The following is an 11,641-nucleotide window of genomic DNA, read 5'->3' on the forward strand; positions in this document are numbered from 1 at the left end:
CCCGATAGAATACAAATCCATATTCTCTCTTAACCTGAAGGCATAGATCTGAAAAATCTATAGCGCCTACTACGCTCTAGCCCGACGTGCGGCTGACCACCTGATCCAGCGCGCTGGGCAGACCCGGCTAGACACACGGCGATAGACTTCCTCATCTATATCGGATTCGTATAGTCGTGGTATTTATTCTCGGTTTGTTTTCTTGCTGACTTATACTTGAATCCATCATGACTTTTCCTTTGGATCCAGATTGATTTCTTTGTGTCATGCCGCCCTACAAATCCTCAGGCCGCCCAACGAATCCCCAGGCTCCGTCACCTTTGCTCGCCTCCATCCTCACCCCCGAACATCTGAACAGCCTTTTTGGGTACATATTTTGCTATAAAGGAGTTCAGCTATGCCATGGTGTATACGTGGTTGTTCATGTGCAGCAGTGTGCAGGTCTGGAGAGGTACGTATTGTAGTAACAAAAATTATCAGATTGTGGTGCAAGAATGCTTGGTGAGCACTGAGCAGACATGTTGATAAGCCAGTCACTGCCTTGTGAGGTTCACTGTTGATGATCAGAGACTAATAATCCATATATGAGGACATTTGATTTTTCTGGTCAGGGAGTATTCATCGGTGGAAGACCCATCAGTACTTGCCAGAATATATATGTACATACCTGACTGCAACGCATGCTTGCATCCCGTTCCATCTGCAGAAAAATTGAGGTAATTGAATCAACTAGGTTTGATCTGCTATATGTGCAATACAATGGAATTTGTTGGCAAAAACAATTAATTTCTTAATCCATATATGAGGACATTTGATTTTTCTGGTCAGGGAGTATTCATCGGTGGAAGACCCCTCAGTACTTGCCAGAATATATATATGTACGTACCTGACTGCAATGCATGCTTGCATCCCGTTCCATCTGCAGAAAAATTAAGGTAATTGAATCAACTAGGTTTGATATGCAATATGTCCAATACAATGGAATTCGTTGGCAAAAATAATTAATTTCTTACTTAAGTACACATATGTCAGATCAGATCGAGGCTCAGAGCCTAGCATAGAATTGCATCGGCGATGCCGATGGCCATCAACAATCCAATAGACATAGATGCATTGAGCCCATGTCGTAGTGCCCAAATGGCAGACCATTGCGACTAAGTCGAAGACTTAGGTAAGCCCCAGATGATAATAGCATACATTGTATGTCGCTGCATGGTAGAATGACTCCACGAGAGAATTTCCGTCATGGTTGGAGACCAGATCATATTATGGCGTCCAATATCCACTTTAGCAGACCAATGTGCATGCTTTGGTTCAGCATTCTGCATATAATAAGCGACCAACAGGAGCAGCCTATGATGGAGTCCTAAGAAAAATTTCAAAAACAACTGCAAGTCTAGGCTATGTTGTGGTCTCATTTGGGCAGAAAAACTGCTTTGAAAATTGAGACTACTCAAGATGGTATAAGATGTTTCACTTCTCATGTTTACTATTTTCTTTTCTACCGAGATCTAATTAGTGCCGTTTTCTTCTATCATTTTTATAAAATTGTATGTACACTATAATACAATTTATATCCTGAGAAAATAATAGCATCGGAGAGCTAGCGGTTTGGGCGTAAGGGGCATGGAGAAAACCTGGCATTGTTCAAGGCACCGCTGCCGGACGCGTTGTTCCACAAGCCATGTTTTCTGCTGTCCAGTACAACAGACCAGGAAAATTAGTAGCTTCATACATGGATGTTCAGGTATGCAATCATCTTTTATACACAAATGATCTTCATAATATAAATATGAATTTAGACTGCGCTATAGCAGCACAGCTACATGCTTCTATATTATGCATGAACTGAAGTATGTGATGGTTGATCTATGGAGGGCACACTATACAGCAGGTACATTTGAAAAAATAATACAACTTACAACTTACATTATCACAATCTTTCCTGTAAATTAAAATCTTTGTTCCCTACCATGGTAGTAGTAAATAATCCGCCATCTATTGTCTCATCTCAATATCTCTTGCCTTGAAGCTTTATCTATGTGAGCTACCGGATGACCTATTCTATTGCGTAGTGGCGATTGCTACGCGTTTGGGCTGGCGTAGTCTCATGGCCCTCATTACAGGATGTGTGGTATCCTAGAAGCAGCTTCAATCGCAGAGAATGGGATGCATGCACGTGGGCAGTTTTTCGACACCTCATGCAAATAAATTCAGAGCACAACCATGCCCATCAGGTGAGCTTACACAAATTAAACATCATGTTGGTTCACAACATCGTCGACCATGACCATCTGGCGAGGTTATACAAATTAGACACCATGTTGGTTCACAACATCGTAGATGGTTCGCTGATCTAACTAGGTGCCAATGTTTTCTTTGGTCTGTTGTTGTCACTGTGCATGTTAGGGAATCATCTTTTGTGTTCTTTTGCAGGTTCAATTTTTTTGTAATCCTTTAATTTGTTATATCAAGTTCAACTATTTTTCTTGGCAATTTAATGTTTAAAGCAATTGCGCGTGATATGATGGTCAGATTAATTAAGATGTGGGATACCATTAACGTTAACAGTGAACTTACTTGATGAAGAGGTCAGTTTTCTGATTTGCCAACATAAACATTATACAATCAGTTATAATAGTTATTACAAAAATACTAGGACATCTTCTCCCAAAATTATTATTGTTTCAGGGCATGATACATGAGAAGGTAATGTAACATATGGTTATCAAGTCCAGTCGCTGATCCAAGAAGGTTCAGTCTAAGTTTACATCTTCGCCGTATTTCCATCAAATTGGAGGTGAGAAGACACCTTATTTCTTGCACACTAATCCAAAAAAACTATTGGAAGAGATTGAATTTTTAGTTTAGACTGAATGAATATAATCTCAATTCTCAAGTACATTTACCAATATTACACTATTTATGCAAAAAATCGCAGATTTTGAAGAAGACACGTCATTAAAGCATACAAATGTCGAACAAGTTCTGTTATTTCCACCATGAGGCTCTATATTGTTTTGTATGTGCAAGCCATATTAAAAGTTTGTTATGCTTTTCTAGGAGACTATTACCAGGACACCAAATGTCAAAATTTAAATGGACAGCAGGCAGACTATAAATCAGTTGTAAAGGTAACTAAAAATTCTAGGAATGGGAACAGCTCTCGTGTTGTACATTCCGATGGATAATCGGAAAATGAGGGTAGTATGGAGAAAGATGAATCCATATTCAAGGAATCAAGAGTTGAGAGAAAGTATATAATAGCTCACAGATGTGGCGGCATTCGTAGAATACCAGAAAACATTATTGAGATTAACCATATAAGCTTTTGTGGTGTATTTGCATGTTCTTTCATAGTTTTGCATGTCTAATTGTTAAAAATGATTTTGCAGGGGCAAGTGCAAAACTTATTTGTTCTGAAAACTATAAAGCAAGAGCCGGAGGATGATGAACTCCACCTAAAAGGATTAGGGGAAGGAGCACAAGTCGTGTCACATCTAGAAGAGGAATAAAAAAAGGAAGGTACTCAGGTGTTGATATAAAATCACCGAAATAAGATATAGAATGTCCAGTGTGTCCTGGACTCGAAAATTAGTTATAATTGGAACAGGTACAAGCATTCTTATCTAACAAAATGTAATATGGTCCAGATATAGCACCTTTTTTTAAATTGTTCCACCATCCATGCGTCACAGTTTCTCCCTCTCTACCCTGCTTGCATCTCTCAGTTCCCCTCTGCAAAATTTTATTTGTGAGCATGGTAGTTCTCTATGCATCTACATCTGAACATCTACCTTTTTTGCCACTGATGTAAACATCTACCATTGTGCAGCTAATTTTTTTAGCAAGGGGTAACAACTGATTTCAAACAATCAAGATGAGTTATGTTTGCATCACGGTTATGAATTTGAGACTCGGTGAAGCTAAAGAACTATAGACGAAACAAGAACATTTTGTCAGTACCTATAACTTTCTTTTCTTAGACGGACCCTGAAATTCACATGCAGATTTAAAAAAATGGAAACTAGGCAATGTGATTCATATGCCCACAGTACAACAATAACCATTTTACATGTTGTATCTGCCTAGCACTGACCTTCCTCTGCTATAATCTCTCCAGGATGCAATGTTGAATCACCTAAAAAATGAAAGGAGGTTTGGGATAACGTAGAGAGCGTTGTTTGACATCTCAAATTTTATTTCATAGAGAGAGGAGATTGGAAAAAATTTGACAGGACATCTGCGCCAAATGATACTACCGAGACCGCCGACGATCCTCGGGAAAACCTGTTACTGATCTAAAAAGACACACAAATTAGTAGTACCTGTGGCGTGTCTCCATACCAAAAGTACAATTATTACAGATATATACTTTTTTAATATAAAAAACTGTAATAAATTATATGGGGACTAATTTGAGTTAACCATCGGAAAATGTGCAATGAAGATCGGGATAATTATTTTTTTAATCTTTCTAACAATAACTTCCCAAATGGATGTCAGCACTCCGACCAAATCGATGTCAGCACTCCGACCAAATAATCTATTACGCCAAAAAAATACTCCAATTTATATAAATAAAATGCCATCACTTCCAATAAAGAAAATTTTGAAATCGTGACAAACGCTCACTCTGGGGTAACCAATCGTCCATAGGATTTTTTGAAAGCATTATAGAATTGTCTATCGAGCATAGCAAGTCAATCTGAGATGCTGACGAGGATGTATGGATAAAACCACTAGATATAAAAGCAAATGATGAGTAAGCATATGATAAAACACCGGTTTGGACTACAAATTAACAAGAGTAATCTGCCTATAATATTGAATAAATTAAGACATTGGTTTTTAAAAATGGACAACGAGCTTTTTGAATTGCTCTAAATCCATTAATTAATATGTGAACCGGGCACATGAATAATCATGTTGTGTGTTTCATGGGAATACATATTTATCACTACCATAAATATCCTAGCCCGTGCGAATGCGCGGGTTGACGACTAGTACCCCTAATTTTCTTCTCACCAGCACACATCCTCGCTATGACCACCTACGAGTTTTCGGCTGCTTATGCTTTCCAAATCTCTACGCCACTAGCCCCCACAAATTAGCTCCCTGGTCCACAAATTAGCTCAAATCCTGCCGTGTCATCATTTCTCGCCATGTTATAACAATACTTCTGTATACCCCACCCACACCCGCGGTCACACGCGCACCGGCCACACCGGATGCCCCCTCTGCGATCCACCTGTGCCCGATCCACTCTGGAATCCACCTCCCACCTACATCGCACGCCAGCGGCCCTTGAATGACCGCCTCATTAATCGGCCAGTTGGTGAGGATTTCCAGCGGTAATCATGCAATTATTGCGACCAAAACAAAACACGTTGGTTGACTGGTTCTACTCTATTTTCACGATTTTTTTTTTCACCTAAGTACTATGCGTCTAGATTACGCCGCTCCTCATTAAAAACCCTATGCACCTAGACCGAGGAAGCACAGTGCTCACCAACAAAGGTTGCCCGCCCACCAACCCGAAAAGTGAGGACGAGCTGTGGGAGGGAAAACATCGAGCAAAGGCGGGGGAGGAGACGGGACAGCGCCGAGAAGGGAAAATTTCAAAATTTCCGGGGCAATTGACTGGCGCCATCCGACACCAGCTACTCCCGCCCTTCTTCCGCGGCGCGGCGCCATAATCCGAGATCTGACCCTCCTTCCGCCCCCCAAAATTCATCACATCAAACACCTCTCGTCTCTCCCGGGGCACCCACCTCCCGAGCTTCCTCCTCATTTCACACCCCACTTCTCCCGCCCTTTCTCGAGCGCGTCTCCATGGCCAAGAAAGGCGCCGGCGGTGAGGAGAGTGTGGTCGTGCCGGCGCAGACGGAGCAGGCCAAGCAAGGCCCTCCCCGAAAGCGCAACCCGTGCCCCGGAATCCGCTGCGTCGGCGGCCGGATCTATGACCCGGAGAACGGGAAGACCTGCCACCAGGTGAGCGCCTGCCGTCGCGCATCTCCCCCACCCTTTTGGATCTGTCGGGGGCGGATTTGGCTGACCCTTCGTTGTTGTTGTTTTCGTCACGCGCTCGCAGTGTCGTCAGAAGACGATGGACTTTGCTGTGGCTTGCACGCAGCCCCGGAAGAAGGGGCTCTGTCCAATCCACTTCTGCCACAAGTGCTTGTTCAACAGGTGAAAGAATTTCTTCATACAGTTTCAAGCCACGATCATCTCCGTGGTCGAGCAAACTAAACTGACCATCGCAGAGCCCCTTGGTCTGATCTGCTTTGCTTCTTCGTGGCTTGTTTAGGTATGGCGAGAACGCCGAGGATATGACCAAGGAGGCGGGCTGGACCTGCCCCAAATGCAGGGGCATCTGCAACTGCAGCTTCTGCAGGTCAGCCAACGAAGCTGATGCACGGCTATAATGGGATTTCTTGTGTATTTCTGTCTTAGCTTGGTTTTGTTTGACAGGAAGAAGAAAGGGGAGACGCCTACAGGAATACTGGCCCATGCTGCCAAGGCGTCAGGGCACTCGTCCGTCCATGATTTGCTGATAAAGGGCTCCGACATGGTGGTTGCTGCACAGACGCTGTCCTCGCTCCCTAAGAAGATCAAGAAGGTACAATTTTTCGCTTGGTAACTCTCTGCTGTATAATGTAATTGCTCATCATTGTTCATCTGCTTTGTTGGTCCCTTTGTTAGGAACGCAAGGAGGGCAGCTTAAAGAGGGCGCTAGGGACAGATGATGCTACCGGTGGATTGTTTGCTGAAGGGGATGAGAATATTAAGACTGATCTCAATGCACTTCCTTCAGTTCCTATCAAAAAGAAGCTGAAGAAGATCAAGAAGGTACATTTTTGCCTGGCAATTCTCTGTTGTATAATGTAGTTCTTCGTTATTGTTGATCTGTTTTGCTGGCCCCTTTGTTAGGAACACAAGGAGGGCAACATAAAGAAGGTGCCAGGGACAGGCGATGCTACTGATGGATTGTTGACTGAAGGGGATGAGAATACAAACACTGATCTCAATGCATTTCCTTCAGTTCCTACCAACAAGGAGCTGAAGAAGATCAAGAAGGTGGTACATTTTTTGCTCGGTAATTCTCTGTTTTATAATGTAATTGTTTCATTATTACTGATCTGTTTTGCTGGCCCCTTTGTTAGGAACGCAAGAAGGGCAACATAAAGAAGGCCCTAGGGACAGATGATGGTACTGATGGATTGTTGGCTGAAGGGGGTGAGAATGCAAGGACTGATCTCAATTCAGTTCCTTCAGTTCCTACCGACAAGGAGCTGAAGAAGATCATGAAGGTGGTGCATTTTTTGCTTGGTAACTCTCTGTTTTATAATGTAATTCTTCATTATTACTGATCTGTTTTGCTGGCCCCTTTGTTAGGAACACAAGAAGGGCAACATAAAGAGGGCCCTAGGGACAGATGATGGTACTGATGGATTGTTGGCTCAAGGGGATGACAATACAGGGACTGATCTCAATGCACTTCTTCCAGTTCCCATCAGCAAGAAGCTGAAAAAGGGCAACCACAGGGTAAATGACATGACTGCTGATGAAAAGTGCCCTGTTGAAATTAAGGGCGAACTTCACATTAGGAATGAGAGCACTGATGTCCCAGGGACCAAAATTGAGCTACCCATAGGTACTCCAGTCACTGACATTGCAGGGGCTGAGCTGGAGGTTGATGATGTTGGGTCTGCACTTCAGTTTCATGAATTCTGCCGCACATTTGCAGAGGTACTTATGTCAAGACAATCTTTCAGCTTTTACTTTCTTGTTCTGTTGTGCAATACAAGCGCCATGAGCTCTCTTATGGACTAAAGAAAATATTCTTGTGCTGCATTTCTTTTTATGTTGATGCAAGGTTTGTCATTGGTTATGTATAACTGGTTCTGTTTAAAAAAAGTTTATGTCTGCAGAACAGAAAAAGGTGTTGTTGCATTATGTAATTGTTGTTTCAGCCTTTCAGGCCAATGTTAGAACTAAAGCAAAGTGATGTCAGCAGCTTCTCCTTTTTTTTGTTACATTATCCTATGTTTGTTCTGATGTAGAGCAGTCAGCCATGCCATTAGGCTTTAGTGCACATATTTAATCAAATGCAAATAGTATTTTAAAGTTATATAAAATTCATAGTTGTCCAGAATGAGAGTGGCAGCCATGGTGAAATACTGACACGTGATAATGGTAACACTGTTTTGAGACGATCCAAATAAGTTGTATAAATTTCAAAGATATTTATTTGCTCATGCAGACAATTGCATTTTAAGACTATATTGGTGATCAGGACGTGTGTGTATGCTAGTGCATCTATCTCTGATGATCTGCATGCGTGATTTGACCAACCACCAGAAAGTGTAATATTTGTCTTACATCTCAGATTCATCCTATATTGTCATGGATATTTTTATACACTAGATGATACCCTGCATGCTGCTGTGGGAGTTGGTTGCAATATATTTTAATACTTGTTTGTGTGGAGCGTGAATATCTGGTTAAATTATAAGATTTTAGAAGGCACAGTGATAGTATATTATATTGAATTGCTTATTTTTCTTAGAGCAGCCTTTTGTCTTCATAAGCTAGTCTTAAAAATGGGTCTTGTTTCCATGGTTTAACATGTTAATATGGCACCTTGTGGCTGTTCGAATATAGTTTGTTTTGTAAATGGAATAATGTCGCAAATGATTTTTTTGCGCAGGTTCTTAAAATAAGAAAGGGACAGCCAGAAAAAGTTCTTCAAGTCATCACTGGAGGAGGCCGTATCGGGCGAGAGGTGCCTTCAGTTGTTGCTGACCTTCACATTAGTTTGTTATCTGTCATCCAAGAAGACAGAGAAGAGAAGTACTTACATTCTGAATTGATATTTCTTTGTTGTTGTGTTTAAACTGATTGTTAAATGACTAAATGAGGTTATTTTGTTCATAGCCCTTCGGACTATTCAAGGAATGGTGATGCTTGGATAATTGATACTGGCAAATATATTAGTGAATCCACAGTTATCTCGAAGGAACTGCCTGTTGATTGTTTAAGTCAAGGGGTATTAGGATATAAAAAATTGAGCCCTTCTTTAAAGCTGCATGTGCTGAATTTTCTGTGTGATGAGGCCCTTTCTACTACGTAAGTACTGCCTACTGTATTTGCTGTAGTAGTTCACTTCGCTATTTTACTTTCATATCAATAATATTTTGTTTTTGTTCAGAACATTAAAGAACTGGGTTCTCAAACAGCATGAAAGTGCAACTGAGAGAAAGGTTGCTGCAAGGGAAAAATTCCGTGCTGTCAAGGAAAAGGTAAGAGAGCTCGGGCAACCTTTTTTATGTGTGTCTAGTCACTTGCTTTTTTTTACACTAATAAACAACCACTTTCCTCTGGTTTTATAGGAAAAGGAGCTTAAAGAAAAACTAACTATTAAGATGGCTAAACCAAGGTTTTTGAGAAATGGAGCAGAAATTAATAGTCTCGTTTCTCAAATTAAGGAGGCATATGAAGACAAGAAGGCAGTAATAGATGGTCTGAACATTATGAATTTATATATCTACATTTTTTTATCTTTCTGCATCTCATTAGTTCTCCGTATGCTTGATGTTTTGCAGTTTCTTTAATATATCTTTTTGTATTGTGCTTGGTTTAGCTTTCTGCACTTTCTTCAAGATTTAGCTTGAGTTTGTGTACAAAAAATGTCACCAGTTCATTTATACCCCTGTATATGTGAATTCACTTCAGTTTTGTTAATTGAGTGTTAAGCCTGTGTATATTTTCATTGTGGTACTAATATTTTTCTGCAGCTCAACAGAACATTAAACATGTATGCACTTACTAAGTTTCTTAGTTGCATGTAGCCATGTGCCTTTTTCTGGATGTGAAGTAACTAAAGAACATGCTCAGCCTTCAGTTTCATTCCAAACAGAACACTGTTTAAAGAATATATATCTTATTCTGTAATGTGCAAGGCACTGAGCTGTGTGAACTAATTATCTTCTGTTACCTCTCAATTATGGCAATATCAGAGGAGAAGCTGGGAGGTCTAGTTAGGAAAAAGCCTGTCAGGATAGATGAAGGGGTTGCGTACTGGAAGCTGGATGGTTATTGTGATAAGACAGCAATAATGCGCCAAGGTTTGTCTGAAGTTATTATGCAATACCCTTTCATGTTACTCATTTATATTGTTGTAGTTAGTGACTACTAATATCATATTTGTATCAGAGTTTGACGCAACAGAGAACACTGACAAGTGGTTTATGTTCACCGAGGAAGAAGAAAAAGTAATCAAAGGTCATGTAGCCCCAAGGTAAGGAGTTTACCATTTATTTAGAAGTTTTTTTTTCCTTTATGAAGATAGTATACTTGTTGTTTAAGAACTATCAATTCACTAAAGTTTAGATCCCCAATTTTTTATCGTTGCACGGTGCTATCGTTATTTGACAAGTCTGACTAGCAATGTAACCAAAGTATAATCATGAGTTTCTCTTGGTTCCCACTTACTAGTATATGTCCTGTTGAGATTATTCACATCTAACTTGGGCCCTGTTGTAACTGGTTAATATAGGCCCCAGTTGAAGCGCAAAAACAAAACACATACCTTGGCTGGGCACAATGCTCTACCGATCTCAAGCTCCATGAAAACTCAGACTCCTGTTTCAGCTGTTTGAAGGTATTTATTTGATCCTTTTGCTGTTCATTTTTCCTAGACCCAATGGCATGCCACACTTCCATACAACCGAGACTGAAATGTGTCATGTTACAATGGCACCGTCATGAGAGCGCATTTTTGGAACCTGGGTACATGTGAACCCAATTTTGAAAACTTGGAGAAAGTTGTTTTTGTAAGCTGTGAAAAATTATAAGAAAAAAAAAACCCACACAAGTAGATGGTGGGTAGAAAGTTGTCCTTGTGAATTCCTACCCAACACCTACATGCATGGGCTTCGTTGTAACTTTTCATATGTCAAACACTTAAGAGTGGTGATTTTTGATACGTTTGGAAAAGTGGCTGATGGCACGTCATTGAATGTTTTGTTTTGGCAGGTGGATGAGCTATGCTAGCTGAGGAATGGGGCGCTGCAGAGGATATAAGTGGCTGAGCTTTGCTGTAGGGAAGTTACGCAACTGCAGAAGAGCCAACAACTATCTGAAGATGCAGTCACAGCATTCTATTCCCTGGGTCATGCCATGTTTTGTCTGGATTGGAACTTTGGAAGTTGTTATTTTTACGTTGCAATTGTTCTGTACATGTTATTACTAGTTTAAGGGAAGGTTTCTGTGAAACATCCATTGCATTGGTCTGAATAATCATCGTTTGAATGTTCTCACTATGGTTGTATAATCAAATCGTCCTGTAGCATGCATGTACCAACAAATTGACTTCACTGTACTGTATCTGGTGATCATGTTATTACTCATGCTCCTACTCTTTTATGGTCATCTTATGCTACTCTGGATGAGAGCTGTGTATGTTATGCCACATATGTCAAATTTATGCATGTCAACACTGTGGTGGGTTTATGATGTGCATGATCATGCTGTTCTGTTGATCATTGTTTTGCTCCTTTACGTCATGCTGACCATTTTGCTATTTTTCTTCCTGTACAAACCTGAAACATGCATTCATTCTGCTATACAAATTTGA

General features: G+C 40.7%; 1 protein-coding gene and 1 long non-coding RNA gene across 3 annotated transcripts; both read left to right on the forward strand.

The window, feature by feature from the left end:
• Positions 1 to 2,128: 2,128 nt before the first annotated feature.
• Positions 2,129 to 3,688, forward strand: LOC109734075 (uncharacterized). Of its 2 annotated transcripts, XR_012190047.1 has the most exons (5): positions 2,129 to 2,237; positions 2,536 to 2,591; positions 2,692 to 2,800; positions 3,064 to 3,134; positions 3,396 to 3,688. It is a non-coding gene; the product is annotated as an uncharacterized lncRNA (long non-coding RNA). The 2 variants fall into 2 exon arrangements; XR_002225777.4 differs by lacking the exons at positions 2,129 to 2,237; positions 2,536 to 2,591 and having other exon boundaries at positions 2,609 to 2,800.
• A 1,813-nt stretch (positions 3,689 to 5,501) lies between these two features.
• On the forward strand, positions 5,502 to 11,436 carry LOC109734074 (uncharacterized). Its single transcript, XM_073505701.1, has 16 exons — positions 5,502 to 5,994; positions 6,095 to 6,192; positions 6,311 to 6,397; positions 6,475 to 6,622; positions 6,706 to 6,852; positions 6,934 to 7,080; positions 7,167 to 7,313; positions 7,399 to 7,752; positions 8,714 to 8,856; positions 8,941 to 9,132; positions 9,215 to 9,305; positions 9,396 to 9,525; positions 10,023 to 10,130; positions 10,219 to 10,303; positions 10,562 to 10,666; positions 11,041 to 11,436. Exons 1-15 carry the CDS (start codon positions 5,836 to 5,838, stop codon positions 10,662 to 10,664), a joined length of 2,139 nt encoding a protein of 712 aa, XP_073361802.1. The 5' UTR covers positions 5,502 to 5,835; the 3' UTR covers positions 10,665 to 10,666; positions 11,041 to 11,436.
• The last annotated feature ends 205 nt before the right edge of the window (positions 11,437 to 11,641 follow it).

Source organism: Aegilops tauschii, chromosome 7, assembly GCF_002575655.3.
Source record: "Aegilops tauschii subsp. strangulata cultivar AL8/78 chromosome 7, Aet v6.0, whole genome shotgun sequence".
NCBI classification, from domain to species: domain Eukaryota; kingdom Viridiplantae; phylum Streptophyta; class Magnoliopsida; order Poales; family Poaceae; genus Aegilops; species Aegilops tauschii.